This window comes from Sorex fumeus, unplaced genomic scaffold, assembly GCF_029834395.1.
Source record: "Sorex fumeus unplaced genomic scaffold, SorFum_2.1 ptg000022l, whole genome shotgun sequence".
Taxonomy (NCBI): domain Eukaryota; kingdom Metazoa; phylum Chordata; class Mammalia; order Eulipotyphla; family Soricidae; genus Sorex; species Sorex fumeus.
The window spans coordinates 1,837,842-1,858,287 of record NW_026606079.1 but is presented as its reverse complement, the minus strand read 5'-3'; the positions used below and the strand labels follow the sequence as shown (position 1 = coordinate 1,858,287).

Sequence of the window (20,446 nt, the reverse complement as noted above, 5' to 3'; positions counted from 1 at the left end):
GGCTCTAGCCCAGCAGTCCTCCAGGGGGATGGAAGAAGTCTCAGGTGCAGTGGGGAGCGCTTTCTATTTGTTTGCTGAAAGAAGGGAAGTTACAGGGCTAGAGCAATAGCACAGCGGGTAGGGCATTTGCCTGGCACGCAGCCAGCCCGGGTTCGATTCCCAGCATCCCATATGGTCCCCTGAGCACTGCCAGGAGTAATTTCTGAGTGTAAAGCCAGGAGTAATCCCTGTGCATTGCCGGTGTGACCACCAAAAAAAAAAAAAAAAAAAAAAAAGAAGGGAGGTTACCAGGGGGGCAATTAGCAATACTGTTTCCTAGACAGGGGGCCAGAGCAATAGTACAGCAGGGAGGGTACTTGCCTTGCACGCGGCTAACCTGGGTTCTATCCCTGGCATCCTGTATGGTCTCCCCAAGCACACCAGGAGTGAGCTTTAATCACAGAGCCAGGAGTAACCCCTGAACATAGCTTGGAGTGGCCGAAACAAAAAGGTGGGGGGTGAAGGCCATGTAAGTTTGGGAAGCTCTCTTCTAGACCCATAGATACAACTCGGCCAAAGAGAAGAGTCAGGAATCACAGGAAATGCTCCACGTATTCCTTGTTTAGATAGAATGACCAGCACTTAATGAGCAAAACAATGCTAAAGTTTATGAATTACACACAGCAGTCACACAGTTCTTATTTTGTTTCTGGCCCATCTTTGCAGAGTTCAGGGGTCATTCAGAGGCTCTCCCGGCAGTGCTCCCTGGGTCATGCAGTGACAGGGACTGACCCTGAGTCTCCTGCTTGCAAAGCACATGCTCAGGCCCGAGAGTCATCTATCTGAATCAGATGGTACAACTGTAACAATACAAACCTATTGATGCTGGGCCTTCAGGCCTGCTGGAAAGTCTTATGATGTTCCTGTCTCCCTTTAAGAAGAAGATCTCATTCTCGGTGCAGGAAACACACACGATGTCACCAGATCCTTCCAAACCAGCAATCGTGGCCTGTGAAAAAGAAAACAAGTCAACACTGAAAGCACGTGCCCACATGTGCAAAGCCTGGAGGGCAGATGGCATGGAGTGCAATGGAGACTCTTGGAGGCCTCGGTTCGGCCAAGCCCCAGGATGGTCCCTTAACTTTCCTAGACTGGCTCTCTACCTCTGGGAAAGAGCCACCCTCCCTGACAGGCCCTGCAGTGGTCGGCCTCCCCCTACCTCACCACCCCGTCAGAGCTCCAGGGCCCTGCACCACCCTGCCCAGCTGCCTTGCATCCTTGAGCCTCTGTGCTGGCTCTTTTCCAAAATGCCCAATGCCACTCGGAGGCCACGTCCTTGTGAGCAGAGCTCGGTGCACACACAGTCCTCCACAGGGCACCCGCACCTGGGCAGGGACAACATACAGCCCAGTACGACGTCCTCCTGGGCATCCCTCTTTGACAGATGCTGTCCCCTTACATGGGGACTGAAGAGGAAAAGTGAAACTCTCCAGACCAGGGAAGAATACAAAAAAGTCTTTTCAAATGTGTGTGTGGGGGGGGGGAGGGGGGAGGAGAAAGGGTTCTGGGAAACCCTCAGGGCTAAAGTCTCCTTGGTAAGGGTCAAGCTCAGCCCACTGCCATCCTGAGGAGGTCTCAGACAGGAAGCCAAGCTAGGCAGAGAACAGACTTCTACTGAGAGGCAGAACCAGCTAGAATCTTCCAGAAAGAGCATCTTGTGGCTTCCTTCCCTGCTCCGGAGCTAGGATGATGGGGGAGGGCGGAGGTGTGGGGGCGGGGCACAGAGAAACAGTTAGACTTTAGCTTCTGTGCACACCCAGAAGAGAAAGCCACCCCAGAAGAGAAACACTTTATTTGTGGAGAAACTGATGGCCAGGGAAAGCAATGTCTGCCAGAAGCCTGAGGGGTAAGCAGGAAGGGAGAGCTCACGGAGACAGAGTTTTCTGTAGTTCCTAGGCTGTGCCCTCACTCACAGAAACTATCCCGAGAGTCCACCCCACTGAATGGAGAGATGGAAGAGCGGGTGAGATGCGGGCAGCTCTGTGCTACCTACTGTCTCTTTCCTGTTTGCTCAGAGCACCGTGTGAGGCAGAAAAAAATGCCCCAGACAGTCTCAGGAACCAACGTGGGACTGGCCTTACATACAGCCAGCCCAGGTTCTATCTTTGGCACCCCATCTGGTTCCCCAAGCCCCCAACGTGATCCCTGAGCACAGAGCCCTGAGAACGACCAAGTGTGACTCCCCCCCAATAATTAAAAAAAAAAAAAAAGAACAAGCTTGATTCCATGCTTAAATATCAAACCCAGATGGTTTCTTGGCAAAGTGGAGATCAGGAACTCTGAAACCTGGCATTTCGATTATGAAGCCCCGCTGCTCCCATGGGCCCGAGCGAGCAGCAGAATCACCCAGTCCCATGCTCTCTGGTCTGTGAGCGACGTCCGGTCTCCTGCCTTTGAGTCCTCACCTGGTTAACGGTGTCCAGGAGGTAGATGCTGTACTCATTCCAGCTCAGCACCCAGCCGTCCTGGCAAAAGCATGACACCAGCCCCAGGTGCTTCTCAGGGGAGCCGCAGCCCCCGCCATCAGCTGACTCCAGGCGCGGGTAGAGCTCGAAGGGCTGCACCCCGCCAGCAAACACATCCTTTAGAATGAACGTGGCCTGGACAGCGCCGTGAACGTCGGCCTTCCACAGGCGGAGCCCTGGCCGAGACGCGTACAGGGTGAGGTCGCTCTGCTTACACAGGCCAGGGATGAAGCAAGCACCAAACTTCCCAGTGCTAAAGCAGAAGAGAAAGAAGAAATCAACAGGCCACCTGGGCGGCCTGGACCCCACAGAGCTGCCCACTGCTGATCAAGGCTCTGGCAAAGCCTTAGCCAGACTGTTTTTTTTTTTTTTGCTTTTTGGGTCACACCCGGCAATGCACAGGGGTTCCTTCTGGCTCTGCACTCAGGAGTTACTCCTGGCGGTGCTCAGGGGACCATATGGGATGCTGGGACTCAAACCTGGGTAGTTTACGTGCAAGGCAAACGCCCTACCCGCTGTGCTATTGCTCCAGCCCCCAGACTCACTTTTTACACCTCTATTTTCTTTCCTTATTCATGAGCCAAGTTATCCCTCTGGAGGGGACACGGACAGTCATACCCCGGCAGCACCTTGACCGTGCGCCCTCCCCATCACTCCGCTTCCTCACCACAGCCCTGGGGGACCACACTGAGCTCGCACGTGAAAGGGAAATTGAGGCAGGAGACAAGGCTGGGTGTGACTCATCCCCTGCTACCAGAACCACTCTACAGCCGCTCCAAGCCCAGCTGGGGTCTGTCTGTGTTTTGGTCACAGACTAGATGAGGGTCTAAGAAGACAGCGGCCGGCCCTGGGTCCCATTCCCCAAAGTAGACAGAACAATGCATGCGGCACTCTCCTCGCCCCCGAGCCCCAGCGCCTTAAACATGTGGCCCTCCCCTGGGCCCTCACAGAGACACGGGCCATTGACAGCACAGCTGTCCTGGGTGGTCCAGGCAGAGGAGTGGTACCTGCAGGCCCCACGCAGGTCCTGTCTGGGGCCGGACCCACTCGGGACTCCAGGCTTAGGGTGCTGTGTCTTGAGTTGGGCACACAGGGGATGGGGGGAGGGCTCACCTTTTTTGTGTGTTTTGGGGGTTGGGGCTACTCCTGGTGGTGCTCAGAGCTGACTCCTGGCTCTGAGCTCAGGAATCACTCCTGGTGGGCTCAGGGGACTCCAATGGGGTACCAGGGATCAAACCCAGGTTGGTTGTGTGCAAGACCAGCACCTTCCCACTGTCCTGTGGCCCCAGCCTCCAGTGGCTCACCTTTTTCTGGGCTGCGTGCCGACCTGCTGCACTGCCCTCTCCTCTGTGTAGAAGAGCAGGCTCCTCTGGCGCGTGGACACCAGCAGCACCCTCTGGCTGTAGTCCAGCTGCACGATGGAAGACGGCTCCTCCAGTACCAGGTGTGAGTGACAGACGCCCTGCAGGGGAGCAGGGCCCTCAGCCCAGGGTCGCCCACGGCCCCCAGGCCTGCTCAGTCCCAAGGGCCACCCTGCATTCCCCAGATCCATTCAGTCCCAAGGGCCGCCCAGTGCCCCCAGATCCGCTCAGCGAGTACAGGACACTGCTGGGGAGTCTCCGACCTCTTGCTGGCCACCCTGCCACAGCAGGTTCAGCTTGGAGGGTCCTGACCTGCGAGGGAACAGTGCCTGTCAGGGCTTCAAGTCTGCCCAGAAGTCTCAGACAACTCCAGGCTCTTCTCTCTTTCTCCCCGGCGCTGGGCTGGAGCCAGGCTGCACACAACTAGGCAGGAGCCCTGCGGTCAACCTGCCAAAACTGGAGATGCTCCTGGAGACAGTAAAGAGTCCGCAGGGCCTGGGGGGCACTCAAAGCCTCACAAGCCAGCACCACAGGTGCGGGCTCCACCCCGAGGACCAGAGTAGCCCTGGTGGCCCCTGGCCAGGGGGGAGGGAATCAGAGAAAAACAAAAGAAGAGCCTATACAGGTTTAAGCAGAGATGTGCCACCTGTGCAATATTCACTGTGACAGAACACGATGTGCCTCCTGTGTGATATTCACTGTGACAGAACACAGATGTGCCACCTGTGATATTCACTGTGACAGAATATAGATGTGTCGTCTGTGTGATATTCACTGTCACCTAAAACACAGAGATATGCCACCTCTGTGATATTCACTGTGAGAGAACAGAGATATGCCACCTGTGTGATACTGTGACAGAACACAGATGTGCCGCCTGTTTGATACTCACTGTGACAAAACACAAAGATGTGCTGCCTATGCAATGTTCACTGTGACGGAACACTGATGTGCCGCCTATGTGATATTTACTGTGACAGAACATAGAGATGTGTCACCTGTGCGATATTCACTGTGACAGAACACAGATGTGCTGCCTGTGTGCAATATTCACTGTCACCGAGAACACAATGGAAACTTCTACAGAATATTTTCACAACTATCCACTAAATTCAACGCAACCACACACACCCTTCCCAACCCCTGACTTAGGAACACTGGATTCCTAGTAACAGAATCAAAAGAAATAGGAAATTAGAAACAAACTCAAGCAACATCAAAACTACTGAGGAATAGTGGCTGGAGCAATAGGACAGCGAGGAGGGTGCCTGTCTTGCGCGTGGCCAATCTGGGTTTGTACCCTGACACCCCATAAGGTCCCCTGAACCCACTTGGAGTGATCCCTGAGTATAGAGCCAGGAGCAAGCCCTGAGCACCACAACACAGCAGAACAAACAAAACAAAAACCCTAAGTGAGGAATAGATGAATACTGTAAGGAAAATTGGAGGAGATATTAACTGTGAACACAGACCCTATTTCTTGGTGTCAAATCCGTGCTCCTGGGTGGGGAGCAGCTCAGTTAGTGCCCTGGTCTATTGTTCTTGGCAAGCACTCCTGAAATATTTGGAACTAGTTTCCTTCTTGTCAAAGAAACATTGATGGTGGGCCTGAGTCACTCAGTGAGCTGGAGTACCTGGTTTACATGCTGTAGCCTCAGAACCACATGGTCCCAAGCACCACTGGGAGCTCCAGAGCACAGAATCAAGAGTAGACCCCTAACACAGATGAGGCCCATACCTGCCCCTGCCAAAGAAATGCTGACTGGATATGCTGGTATCCTTTCTGGGCTGCTAGAGAGAACTCCCAAGCAGACAGGGATGTGATCCACGTCTCAGCATGCCCTTAGGAGAGACAAATCCAGGAATCCTGGAAGACTCAAAGCCAGAAGCTCCCCCAGGTGATCCCAAACATTCCCAAGAGGACCCACGAAAGCTTCTGTGTGTCATCTAGGACAGTCACAGCCCTGCGGCCTTGTCAATCTCAGGCAGGTCTGAGAAGGCATTCAGGGGGGAGCAGGGCGCTGAGGGGCGCTCTCTCCCCGATGCTGTGTGTGCAGGGCTGCACAGCATGAAGGGACCCCAGACATGGCTTCCAGAGCACCTTCCCTCGAGCTGCAGTTCCGGCAGGCACAGATCCCATAGGTCTATGCAATCCTTCTCAGAGAGAAGCCCAAAGCTGCCACTGCCCTTCCAGGTCATCACCGCTCTGTCCTGCTGGTGCCCAAGTGCCGGTGGCCTGAATGAGGGAGGTGCACACAGAGCCTGTCCCCACACATTTGCAGCACAAACAAACCTCACACTGCAGGACATCTCTGCTGGAGAAAACCTGCTCCATCTGCCCAAGCCCTGGGTCCAGGGCTGAGACCAGTGGGGCGTGGAGGGGCTGTGCCACCCACTTCATTCATTCATTCATCTCACATGGTATCTGGTGCCCTTCCCTCAGCAAGAACCAAGTGCGCCGGCCTTCAAGGAAAGCCAGGGACAGCACTCGCTGCTGCAGCCACATTCTGCTGGTCACGTGCCAACCAGAGCCTGGGGCTGGACACTGGCCTCGGACACCAACACGGCTGCAGCCTCTAGTCCTCCCTCACGGGAGGTGCTTCCCAGGCACTGAGCTGAGCCGATATGGGAGACCCACATGCCTGGTGGGTTGTGCCTTCCAGGTGACCCACACAGGGCAGGAAGTGCCCATGTCAAAGAACCACGCAGAGCGCAGGGCAGGCGGGAGGTGCTGTTGTGCCAAGTCTGAGCACCCTTCGAGGGCTTCAGACCCCGAGAACAGCCGTGAGAGAAATGCTGGACGCTGACTGGGGCAGACGACTTAAGCAGAATGCCCACAGTCCTCCAGAGAGCCGGCTATACCCTCGTCCGTATGCCGGGATCCAAGTCCTGGGACAAGACAGATGGGACAGAGGACCAGACAGACGAATAAAAACACTGCTGTCCCCCAGGCACCGGAGTCGAGGCACCCTCTCCTCAGTGGTTTGAGAACAGATACTTCCACAAAAAAAAGCTAGTACTTGTGTTAACACAGAGCAGTGCAGCATTTTTTTTCTGGGGGGGGGGGGGGGGCACATCCTAGGGCTTACTGATGGCTTTGTGCTCAGGGATCTCTCCTGGTGGTGCTCAGGGGAACACATGGGGTGCTGGGGACAGAACCCAGGTCGGCTGCATGCAAGGCAAGTGTCCTGCCCACTGAACTGTCTCTCCAGCCCCTGCAGCATTATTTTAAACTGCATTTCAGCTAGTTTGGGTTTGGGGGCCACACTCTCAGGAAGGAATGCGGGCTCCTGCTCACAGAGCGTGCATCCAGCCCCGGGGCCTGCAGCACCACACTAAACTTCCCCGTGTCTCTGACACAACGCACTCTGAAGAGAGACCAGGCAGACAGCTCTGTGGGGGCCTCCTCTGATGCACGAGAGGGGGTCAAGACGAACAAGCCTGAGAACTACTGCTACAGATTACGGGTCAGCCCTGAGTCAGAGGGGCTGAAGTCCGCAGCTGACCATGGTCAGAGTCTCAGGCGCTTCACTACTGGCAGTAGATGGACCCTTCACCCGGAGCGACAGTAAAGGTGACTGAGTAACACAGCCGGGCAGAGAGGCTGGGCACTTCAGCCACACAAAGCCTTGCCACAGGCAGCCAGGGAAGTTTCAGCCACCGTGAGCCGGCACCCACACACAGTGCCTGGAAGGTGCTTTCTGAAAAGAGAAGGAAACAGCGAAGGGGCTGACAAAGACAAATGCTCAGTGTCAGGAGGGGAGCTGACAGAGCCAAGCACAGTCCCTGAAAGAAAACGCTACAGCTAACGACAACGCCAGGCGCAGTGGACACACGATGCAGGGACAGCTCTACTCCGAGGACGCTGTTACCTGGTCTAGATCCAGAGACGAATAGACGATCTTCCCCTTGTCATCGCCAGAGAATAATTTCATCCCGTTGGGGCTCCAGGCCAGAGCCGTTATGCTGGTTTTGTGAATGGCAGCGACATCAAATCTCCGGAGCTGGGCACGGAGGTGACAGGAGAAGCATGAGCTTGGCCATGTGCAGGGTTACAGGCACGAGTGATGGGGGCACTTTCCCAGCCCCCTCCAGGAAGAACCCCCCGATTCCACTGAGCCCCCTTTAAAGCCAGCCGGTGGGCGCATGCAAATGTCAGTGAGCTTTGGGTTCTGCCCAGTGTAGGGCCAAGCTTTGCTGAGCAGGGTTTTTGGGCTGAGGGGAGTTTCTCCCTTGCAGAACCCCCAAAAGCCCAGCAGCCTAAGGTCATGCGTGCACCTGCTTATTTCTCCCGGGTAGTGAAGACACTAGCTGGAAGACCGCGACTCTCCCCGAGGCTGTGCCCGCGGCCACCAGGTCATCGAAGCAGCTCAGGAGCTTCACAGCTGTGATGGACTCTGTTCGGCCCTGGGGAGGAGACAGCACAAACACGGTTGAGACTGGGCAGAGGACAAGAGAAGCCCCCAGGGATGGACGCCGAGGGCAAGTCTCCAGCTGACAATGAGGGAAGGTGGCCAGTCCCTGCTCTTGCCTTTCTAGGTGTCCAGGCTTGGAAATGCCACGATGACAGCCTGACTGCACGGAGATGAAAACCCAGGTCTGAAGAGACTTTGCTCGGGCCAAGCAGGCGCCTGCCCAGAATCAGAGGTGCAGGCACCCCAAGCGGCCAGGTCAGTCTGCCCTCCTGGAGCACAGCCCAGGGCGCAGGGCAGGTAAGCCTGAGCTGGTTGTGTGGGGGCAGCCTGTGAAACAGCCCTGCGGCTGCACGCACGCCCACTGAGAAGCAAGGCTGGGCCGAGATGCACGCAGAGGCAGAGGCAGGCACAGGCTTAGCGGGACAGTGCTGCCACCAAGCATAAGAGCAGAGTGCAAGTGAGCAAGTACTGCGCATGTGCCTGACACGCTGGGCCAGACTGGTGACACTCGGCTAAGTGACAGTGCGAGGCCTGAGGATGCGACGTCGCACAGGCCTGCAGTGCCGGGGTTCCAGAGTCCCTAGCGGTGCTGAAGGTGTCATCGGATGCTTCCGTTTTGAAACCAGATTGATTCAGAAAGACCACCCACACTTGGAGCTGGCTAAGCTGCCTGCAGAAGGCTGCCCACACAGGGTATGGAGGGCGCGGGCCGGGCGCAGCCGGGTGGAGGAGGACTCACTCCCTGGGTTTCTCAAGGGCTGTAAGATCATGATACAAAGAAAGGGTTGGATCCTAACTGCAGGAAGGAAGGGGTGAGCCCTGAAGATCCCTGACTCTGCAGCAGATGCTTTAGCAGTGCTGCGGGTTCCAGATGGGGAGCAGGCTGAGAGGAGGGGGCGGACTGTCCAGGAACAGAGCAGGCGGCTTCTGGCTTACTCCAAGAGAAGCAAGGCTGGGGATAAGGGCAGGAACGTGACTGGAATCAGACCTGGGGTAGGGTGACCGTGCCAGGGAGGAGGAGCGTTCCCCACATCCTTTCCCAGAGGTCCGCAGACCAGGCACCATGGAATATGTTACATGCACCATCACCTGAGTTTCCAGCTGATGGCGAGGAGGGCAGGCACCGCGGTCAGTGGTTCGTGATGGCCCCAGACTTGGCGGGTGGGCCAGCAGAGAGGAAGGAGCATGGTCAGACTGTCCAAGGGGAGGTAGTGGGTAGTGGGGCAGCACTTAATGGAACCCTCTGGTGCTGCCCAGGGGAGACTGTGATGGGGACAGTGCTTGTTTTCATTTTATTTAACATGATTAGTGATAATGTTACAGTTTACTGACTTTTACCTACAACTTTCAACAGGACAGCAGCCTTACTATCTAGAAAAACAGTCCTATATGAACAGTCAGAAATGTGAAGGAGGAAACTTAAGACAGGCGCTCTCTCTCTCTCTCTCTCTCTCTCTCTCTCTCTCTCTCTCTCTCTCACTCACTCTACCTCCCCCTTCTCTCTCCTGGGTATTCAAAAAGTAAAGCAATGGTTGGAGAGATAGTCCAGTAGATAGGACGTTTGCTTTGCATGCAGCTGACCCTGATACCATCCTGGGACCCCATAGCATCCCCTGAGAACCATAAGGAATAATAGTAATTACCAAGTACAGAGAAAAGACTAACCCCGGAGCATCAGTGGGTGTGACCCAAAAACTAAAACATACAAATCAGAAACAGCAAAGCAGGAGACTGGAGTGATAGTACAGTGGGTAAGGTGCTTGCCTTGCACATGGCCAACCCAGGTTTGATCCCCGCATCCCTGTGAAACCCTGAGCACCACCAGGAGTCATTCCTGAGTGCAGAGCCAGGAGTAACCCCCTGAACATTGCTGGGTGTGAGCCCAAAACAAAAACAAACAGTAAAGCAAAGTGCAGAAACAACACACAAACACACACACACACAGTAGTTCAGGATAGTAAAAAAGTAAAACAAAGTGCAGAAACAAGAATCACAGCAGGGCCTGAACAATAGCACGGCGGGGAGGACACTATCTTACATGCAACCAATTTGGGTTCAATCCCTGGCACCCCATGTGGTCCCCAGAGCCCAACAGGAGTGATCCTTGAGAATCCAGGCTGAGGTTGGGCAGAGGGAATAAGAGGAGGGCACACGCTCAGTATGTGGGAGGCCTGGATTACCGCCTGCTGCACACTGATCGACTGGTGCCCACCACCCCAGCATCTGGGCATGGCCTCTATAGAGACACAGAACCCAAGTCCAACAGACTTCACTGCCAATCCCTCAGCCACCAAGACAACTCCTTGATGCTAAAGTAATGATCAGCATGGTTTTTCTTTCCATTTTTAAATTTTTGGCACATGATTTGCAATATCATTAATAATAGGGTTCACATGTACAACATACCATGCCCCCAGCAGTGTCCCCCACCTCAATCCACCAAGCCCCCCTCACCTGTGAGCACTTTTTAGCAAAACCTAGAAGTGCTCAGGACTTAACTCCTAGCTTTGCTCAGGGATCACTCCTGGTGGTGCTCAGGAGACCACATGGGATGTCGGGAACAAGAACCTGGGTCAGATACAAGCAAGGCAAGTGCCCCATCCCCTGTACTATCTCTCCAGACCCCATTAAAGTTTTTTTTTTTTTAATGTAAGAGTACTGCTATTAATCAGCCACTGATTAAGCTGACTGAAGCAGGTATGAACTCCACATTATTTTTAAAAATTTTTATTGAATATCCATGACGTGGGCTGGAGCGATAGCACAACAGGTAGGGCATTTGCCTTGCATGCAGCCAACATGGCCCACCCAAGTTCGATTCCTCTGCCCCTCTCGGAGAGCCCGGCAAGCTACCAAGAGTATCGAGCCCTCACGGCAAAGCCTGGCAAGCTACCCGTGACATATTCGATATGCCAAACACAGTAACAACCAAGTCTCACAATCGAGATGTTACTGGGTCCGCTAGAGCAAATCGATGAACAACAGGAAGACAGTGACAGTGTGATCCATGAGGTAGACCATTATAAAGCTGTTCATGATTGGGCTTCCGTCATACAATGATCCAACGCCCATTCCTCCATCGGTGTACGTTTCCCACCACCAATGTCCCCCATTTCCCGCCCACCATCCCCCAACACCGCCCCCCTCCAGTCTCCCTCTATTTTTGTGCATTATAGTTGCAATACAGGTACTAAGAGGTCATGGCATTTGTTCAGGGTGTTCAATATTTTTATTGGAACTATAAGGTTGGAGTAGTGTTTTTTTACTGGGTGGCAGCTTTGGGGAGTGAATGTGACTGCCGAAAGGCTTCCATAAGTACAGGGACGTGGGGGCGGTAGCTCATCTCGACCCTGAGAAAGCCTGGAGATTTCAGTCACAAAACCTGCATATCCAAATTTTCAACAGGTTAATATCTCCGGGAGGTCTGTCCTGAGAGGGTGGAGTCTGACTGGGGGCGGGGGCATAGCAGTGATTTTGGGTTGTGGGAGCAAGCAGCTGCAGAGGGCTCTGCATGGGCGGGCACCAGGCTACCCTGCACCCCTCCAATTGCTCAGCCTTGCGTGGGTCTGAGATTAACTGTGGCTTTTGATCTCTTTGGAGTGTCATTTATGCGTCTCTGAAGCAAGGCCAAAAAATGAGCTTGTATAGTTGAATTGCATGTGGTTTGTGGGCATGACCCCCCATACCTAACTTTTAGCCATTTAATTTCTCAGGGACTTTGGTCCCAGTTTTTGGGGTCCAGTCAGAGGCACAGCAGCAATTTTGGGGTATCAAGAAGCCTGAAGGCACCATCAGGCTGCTGATGCACTCGCTCCACAAGTACAGGCTGACCTGCTGGTCACACCATATCCCCACCAAGTAAGTATTTTTAAAGAAAGGCACCTTTAAAAAAAAAAAAAGACAGAAAGAAAGGCACCTTTTGTTTGGGAGCTAATGGATCTGTGTGAGGCTCACTCCCAGAGATACTGGCAGGGAAGGATATGGAGCCAGGGATCAAACCTTGGCTTCCTGCATATAGAACATGAGCTCTGGGCCCTGCGCGGTGGGGGGGGGGGGGGGGGCGGGGTTAGGAGACAGCTGCAGACACTGAGCTATTGTATGCTCAGTAAACTACAGTGGCAAGCAGGAAAATTCCACATCTGTGCCACCCTTTCTTTCACTGAGGCTCTTGGAACTGTCAGCTGTGGCATCTGGATCAGAGCGTGTCCACAGATCTCCAAACCAAGACAGGACAGTGCGGGCACAACAGGCCTGGCAGGGGCTCTCTGCCAATACACAGTATCCTCTGAGCAGGGGAGAAGACAAGGCTTCCAGCCAGGCAAGGAAGACTGAGCCTACGGCCGAAGGGGAATGGGAAAACGGGCCTGTTGGCAAATGCAGCGGACAAGGAATCTACTTCATTCCTGAGGCAGAAGCCTCATTCGATGCATCTGACACAGGCCTGCCCTCCCTCTCCCACCCAGGCAGGCACACGTGTATGGAGAGCCTCCGTGTCAGTCTGCGCCAGCTCTGCCCCGCCACAGCCCCATGCCTGACAAGGCTCACACTGCCTGGCTGTGGGACAGCCCCGACTTGGTGTCTACCCTGAGCAGGACCAGCCACACTGCCCGTCATTAGACGTCACCCAGAAAAATGGCCTGGGAACAGCAGCAACAGAAAAGGCAATGATAAAATGGAACAACCCCTGTCTCCCACGATGTAAGTACTGCACCTCACCGAGGAGACACTGGCCAACACTGTCAGAGAAATGGAACAAGAAGTGTGGACCCAGGGTGAACTGCTGGCAGAATGAAACCTCGAAAGTACTTGAGATCTGAGTGGCGGGGCCAGGCTGCAGAACAGTCACAGCAGAGAGAAAAGGACTGCCCTAGACACTGATCCACGCAAAGACTGAGATTCATTTCTCTTTAATTTTTGCTGGGGAACAGGCATTTTATTGGCGGCACGAAAGCCATGTGTGTTACACAGGCCCCAGGGCCCTGGTTAGTTTGTCAGGGGATGAGCAGAGCCTGGAAAGGTTGCCATCACTGCTGCTGGAAGTGAGACAGAGTCTGCACCAGGGTTAGTCTGCATGTGGCCACAGAGCACAGTGGGATCAGAGGTCTGGGTTCCTGACAGGTGCTCTTCCCACACAGGAAGAGCAGGGCTGACTGGGCATCAGGGACTCAGCTCTTCAGGTCCCTGTGTAGAGCCCCAGTTCCCTCTCCTTTCCTAAGAAGGAGCTGGCATGACAGCACAAGGACACTGACACTGTTACCAGTTCACTGGGACTTGCTGGGTCACACCTTGTTCAGAAACCTTGTTGGGTCACACCTTGTGCACACCCATGGGGGCTCAGCATAACATGGATTTCACAGGCCCTAAACCACTTGCTGTGGTGGCCCAGGCTCTTGGCCTGCAGGGCTACCCTGTCATGAAGCTGAGAGCCCTACTGAAGTCTCTGAGACGGAACTGCACAGAGATGGCATCCCAGCCTGGCACTCATTGCACCCCACAGCTCTATGGAGTCACACACACTGCGAGCCTTATGCATGGCCACAGCATGCATTTCACTGAGGCACATACCAGTCTTGGCTGGGCTGACACCAGACTCAGACTACAGTATCTAAGGATCACTTCTGCAGGGAAAGGCAGGCAAGCAAAGGGCAAAAGCACTTGCACCTGACATGACAAAAACTCCCACTTTGCTTCCTTGGCTAAAATTGGGCAGGTGGAACTCAAGGAAACTACCAACATCCAATGCCTGGGAGAAATTTCAAAAGAGAAAATAGAAACTTACTGGGAACTTGCATGGTGGGAAGTTGACACTGGTGGTGGGATTGCTGTGGGAACACTGCATGCCTGAAACTCTATTATGTACAGCTTTGTAAATCACAGTGCCCTCATTGAAAAAAATAAATAAAAACAGAAAGACCCTTAAAAAAAAGAGAAAAAAGAAAACGAGAAACTTAGGTAAAGTCAGCTTTCTGATCTACCCTTAGGAAGACAGACACATAATAGGGCAGGAGCATGAGTCCAGTGGGTTGGCCATTTGCTTTGCACACATTTGCATGGGTTCGATCCCTAGCATCCCATATGGTCCCCCAAGCACTGCCAGGAGTAATTCTTGAATGCAGAGGCAGCAGGAGTAACCCCTGAGCACTGCCTGTTATGGACCAAAAATCAAACCAAAAACAAAAAAAGACCCAAAGAGAAAAGCAGATAAGCGCACATAAGCGCCCATATGTCTCACACATCTGTGACATTCATACTTATCATGTGCTTCAGACATTTCCTGGGGTGCTTTTGGCACAGATGAGGGAACCCTCCATGTCTCCCGCTGACTTGAACTTTAAAGAAAAGGTTTCCCAAAGCGTGATTCTCAGAAGTTTGTGCTGGCTTGGCTTTGCCTCGTGAAAGGCCTATTGCTCACTTAGGAAATGTCTCCACTCTAGACACGAGACCTGGGACATGGCTCAGTCACAAAAGTTGCTGTCATGCACATGGGGGGCCATGAGCTGGATCCCCAAAGATCCACACACTGCTGTGAGCCCCAATGTCACAAGTGTGACCTTGGCAAACACCCAGCCACCTTGCAAGAACCACAACAAGTCTGTATCCCCAAGATACTGCCACAAAGGAAAGAAGAAATACTGAAGAATCCATTAAATTTCAAAAAGCACATGGTCTTTCCTCTATGCTATACATGGATTTTTGTATGTGTGTGTGCGAAAAAAAGTATGACTTTTTTTAAATGTAGGAGTACTGCTATTCAGTCACTGATAGGGCTGACTGAAGTTGGCATGAACTTCACATTACTTTTTAAAAATTTTTTAATTGAATATCTGTGAGATAGACCATTACAAAGCTGTTCATAATTGAGTTTCAGTCAATGATTCAACACCCATCCCTCCACCAGTGCACATTTCCCACTACAGAGTTCCCGGTTTCCCTCCTACCATACCCCAACACCCCCCACCCCCTCTAGTCTGCCTCTATGTCAGGCAATTTTCTTCTTTCTCTCTCCTTTTGTGCATTATGGTTTGCAATACAGGTACTAAGAGGTCATAGTGTTTGTTCAGGGCCTTCAGTATTTGTATCAGTAAAGTTAAGGCTGGAATAGCTTTTTTAACAGAGTGGCAGCTTTGGGGTGTGGACATGACGGCCGAGGCTTCCAGAAGTACAGGGAGGTGGGGGAAAGTAGCCCATCCTGACCCTAAGAAAGCCTGGAGATTTTATTATTATTTATTATTATTATTTTTCTTTTTGGGTCACACCTGGCGATGCACAGGGGTTACTCCTGACTCATGCACTCAGGAATTACTCCTGACGGTGCTCAGGGGACCATATGGGATGCTGGGAATCGAACTTGGGTCAGCTGTGTGCAAGGCAAATGCCCTATCTGCTGTGCTATTGCCCTAGCCCCCAAGCCTGGAGATTTTTTTTTCTTTTTGGGTCACACCCAACAAGGCTCAGGGGTCACTCCTGGCTCTGCACTCAGGAATTACTCCTGATGGTGCTCAGGGGACCATATGGGATGCTGGGAATCGAACCCGGGTCAGCCACGTGCAAAACAAACGCCCTACCTGCTGTGCTATCGCTCCAGTCCCAAGCCTGAGATTTTTTTTCTAGTGAAACACCACGAAGTACAGTTGTAGACTCACAAACTTTTGTGCTTGGGTTTTAGTTATACAATGATCGAGTACCAATCCCTCCACCAGTGCCCATTCTCCACCACCAATGATCCCAGTAGCCCTTCCACCCCCACCCCAACCCGCTCTGTAGCAGGGCATTCCTTTTTGCTCACTCTTTCCTTTAGGGTGTTGTACTTTGCAACAGCGGTATTGAGTGGCCATGGTGTTCGGTTTATAGTCTACTTTCAGCATGCCTCTCGCATCCCAAGCAAGTCCTCCAAACATCCTTTACTTGGTGTTCCCTTCTCTATCTGAGCTGCCTTTTCCCCCAGCATGTGTTGCTGGCTTCCAAACCGTGGAGCAGACTCCTGGTACTTATCTCTGCTATTCTTGGGTGTTCGACTCCCACTCTGTTACTTTCTATTCCCCAGATGAGTGCAGTCGTTCTATGTCTGTCCCTCTCTTTCTGGCTCATTTCACTTAGCATATTTTCCATGTAGAACCACTTGTATGTAAACTTCATGACTTCGTCTTTTCTAACAGCTGCATAGTATTCCACTGTGTAGATGTACCAAAGTTTCTATAACCAGTCATCTGTTTTCGGGCACTTGAGTTTTTTTCCCAAATTTTGGCTATTGTGAACAGTGCAGCAATGAACATAAAGTGCAGATGTCATTTCGACTGTACTTTTTTGCCTCTCCGGGATATATTTCCAGGATTGGTATTGCTGGGTCAAATGGGAGCTCAATTTCTAATTTTTTTTTTCAATTTCTAATTTTTTGAGAATCGTCCATACTGTTTTCCAAAAGGGCTGAACCAGTTGGCATTCCCACCAGCAGTGAAAGAGGGTCCCTTTCTTGCAACATTCGTGCCAGCACCGGTTGCTTTTGTTCTTTTGGATGTGGGCCAGTCTCTGTGGTATGAGATGATATCTCATTGTTGTTTTGATCTGTATCTCCCGGATGATTAGTGATGTGATTTTCTCGTGTGCCTTTTTTGCTATTTGGATTTCTTCTTTGAGAAAGTTTCTATTCAATTCGTTGCGCCATTTTTTGATGGGGCTGGATGTTTTCTTCTTGTGGAGTTCAACCAGTGCTTTGTACAGAAAAGGGAGGCCTGGGTTGGATCCCACACACTAACCCCAAGAATTCACATGCCAGGACAGACCCTGAGTGCTGAAGGGATATTTCAACATGCCAGGACAGACCCTGAGTGCTGAAGGGATATTTCAACATGCCAGGACAGACCCTGAGTGCTGAAGGGATATTTCCCAAACCCTAAAACCCTGTTCATCCTCTGGCCCATTCTCTATCCCTACCTCAAGAGTTAATTATGATAGAAACCTTAGAAATGATCCTCCACAGCTTTGTTTTATGATTCAGACATTCAGCTTTGCTTCCAGACCCCAACTCCTGTGTTCTTTCTAAGAAGAGCTTTCATTTCCTGCTTCCTCTGTCAGTCACCCTAAGTCTGTGCTCTCTACTTCAGTGGCTGCTCATAAGTTCCTTACAAGCTCGGGCGGTCCGGCATGGACTCTGGTTTCTCTTCAAGGTCTCTGGTAAAGGAGAAGCAGCTAAACACACATAGGACCTTGCAAGATTCCCCTTCTAGACCAGGGCTCCAGTCCTTTGTACCAGGTACCCCAAACCCTGCAGTCCTGCGGAGCCTGTCCTAATGCAGAGCACTCCGCAGGCACCTCTGATGACACACACACAAACTCAGGTTAGACGCTGTCGGTCCAGGTGAAACTACCAACCTGGCAGAAGGCATTTCTCCTTTCTTTAACTTAAGGGTCATTTTAGTTTGGTGGCTGTACACATGGCCATATAGATTTTAAAAATGGTGAGGAGGGGTGGGTGTTGGGAATAATAAAATGGTGATCGTGGAGCCAGAGCAATAGTACAGCAGGTAGGGTGCTTGCCTTGCAGATGGGCAACCTCAGTTAAATCCCTGACACCCTATATGGTTCCCTGAGACCCACCAGGAGTGACTCCCTAGAGCAGAGCCAAGAGTAACCCCTGAACAATGCCACATGTGATCCAAAAATCCAACTAACTAAATAAGATGGCAATCAATGAAATTTTGCTCTAAGGAACACCAATGGCTGCGGTGGCGGGAACGATAGCCGAGGCATCTGAAGTGAGAGGAGCACGTTCGGGCACAGGAGACTCCCAGGACACAATCCATGTCTTTTTCTTTTTTTCCTTTTTGGGTCATACCCGGCGATGCACAGGGGTTACTCCTGGCTCTGCGCTCAGGAATTAGCCCTCGCAGTGCTCAGGGGACCATATGGGATGCTGGGAATCGAACCCGGGTCGGCCGTGTGCAAGGCAAACACCCTACCCGCTGTACTATTGCTCCAGCCCCTCCATGTCTTGACTGGGTGATGCCACAGGTGAGCACAGGTGCCAGTTCATCAAGGTGTTCCCTTGAGATTTGTACACTTAGGAGACTCAGGCACTAATTAAGGTGAGAAACAACACAGTGAGACACAGGGCGGGAGAGCCAGCTCGACTCTGACCTCTGGCCTGTGCTGCATGACCGAGGGTAGCCATGGAGAAGCCCTACAGAGACGGTCTTCAGCAATGATGTGGGCGACTCCTGCCACTCGCAGCTGGCAGGGCACCCATGTCCCCTACAGACACGGCTGCTGCTTCTCCCTCGCCACATCATTTGCCACTGGGGCTGTCAAGCTCTGCTGTGTCTTTCCGGCCAAGCAGACTACCCCAGGAAGCGCTGCTCTTCAGCCTGATTCTGTCTTGACTCACAAGACTACTTTGATATTATTACCACCACTCCGACTTCCTTCTGATCAGTGTTTACGAGCAAGCCTCTCTTCAACTAGTTACTTTTACGACATCATGCTTGAACTGAGTCTTTCTCCCCACCGCTTGTGCCAGAGCCTCCCGACTGCAGAGCTAACAGAACCAGGCTCAGCATACGTGGGCAGCCACAGGGATCAAACTCTCAGCTTCACATCTGCAGAGCAGGCGTTTTCCATACTGAGTCACCCACAGGCCTCAACCTGAGTTTGTTTTAGATATAGAGTCAACTATAAGACAACAAAGAGGTGATTCCAGATATTTCTCATCACAGGGTGTGGCCCCAACCCCCTCCAAAATATTCCATTTTGAGGGGCTGGAGTGATAGCACAGCAGGTAGGGTGTTTGCCTTGCACATGGCCGACCCGGGCTCGATTCCCAGCATCCCATATGGTTCCCTGAGCACTGCCAGGGGTGGTTCCTGAGCGCAGAGACAGGAGTAACCCCTGTGCATTGCCAGGTGTGACCCAAAATGAAAAAAAATTTCCATTTTGGGGATAAGGGATTTAGCTTAGTGGTAGAGACCCTGGGTTCAATCCCCAGCACACACACACAAAATTATTTATCTACAGTGATCTTTTGAAATCATGCTGTACAATTTCATTTTTCTATTTAGGCCACACCAGCAAAGCTCAGGGGTTACTCCTGGCTCTGCATTCAGGGATTACTCCTGGCGGTGCTGGGGAGTGAGGGCATATAGAATGCCAGGGATTAAGCCCAGGTCGGCCACATGCAAGACAAGCACGCTACCCTCTGTACTATCGTTCCAGCCCCATGCTGAACTGCTATTTTTTAGTGCTTACCCTATGGTATATGTGTGTACATATATTTATATCATTTATTTTTCAAAGTTTATTTATGATCAATATGGGCTGGAGCAATAGCACAGCGGTAGGGCGTTTGCCTTGCACGAAGCCAACATGGCCGACCCGAGTTCGATTCCTCCGCCCCTCGGAGAGCCGGCAAGCTACCAAGAGTATTCAATATGCCAGACACAGTTACAACCAAGTCTCCAATGGAGACGTTACTGGGCCCACTCGAGCAAATCGATGATCAACGGGAGGGCCTTTACCTTTACCTTTACCTATGTTCCCTCTGAGCAAACTGTGAAAACCTTACCAGGATATAGATCCCTTCTATCCATTATACGCCACCCTCCTATGTATAGTTGCCTTATATTACTGTTCTACACATACCGAAAACTCAGATGATGTTACAATTTTTTCTGGTGCCTATCAAATACATTTTAAAAAACATTTTTTTGTTTTCTTTTTTGGGGGGGAGAGGGGAGGGTCACACCTGGTGACACTCAAGGGTCACTCCTGACTCTGTACTCAACTCCTGGCAGTGCTCAGGGGACCCTGCAGACATCGAACCTGGGTCAGCTGTGTGCAAGGCAAATGTGCTCCCCACTGTACCATCGCTCTGGTTTCCCCCGCCAGAGGGAAAACCTCCAGACAAAGAGATTTTTTAAAATGAGCAGAGTACTAGGAGTACTAAAATCATCTATTCTATCTGTTGCTCTGCCATCATTACAGATGTCCCAAGTTTCCTTCTGGTCTCATTGTCCTTTTATCATAAGAAATCCCTGAAGCAATTATTTTCTAAAACAAAGAGCAACAAATCTCCTGAGTTTTCTTTCATTTGAGAATATCCGTTTTTTTCTTCTTTCTCAAGAGATACTTTTATTGCAGTAAAAAACTTTAAGGGGGCCTGGAGAGATATAATAGG

The 20,446-nt window shown here is 51.9% G+C and overlaps 1 protein-coding gene across 1 annotated transcript in view; it reads right to left on the bottom strand.

Moving 5' to 3' along the window:
- TECPR2 (tectonin beta-propeller repeat containing 2) overlaps positions 1-20,446 on the bottom strand; it is a 45,900-nt gene that overhangs the window by 23,714 nt on the left and 1,740 nt on the right. Inside the window, exons 2-6 of the mRNA XM_056113706.1 lie at positions 8,144-8,272; positions 7,738-7,869; positions 3,809-3,966; positions 2,445-2,757; positions 856-988 (exon numbers count right to left, since the gene is read on the bottom strand). Of these exons, the coding sequence (XP_055969681.1) occupies positions 856-988; positions 2,445-2,757; positions 3,809-3,966; positions 7,738-7,869; positions 8,144-8,272 (865 nt within the window). The remainder of the gene's footprint in view (positions 1-855; positions 989-2,444; positions 2,758-3,808; positions 3,967-7,737; positions 7,870-8,143; positions 8,273-20,446) is intronic.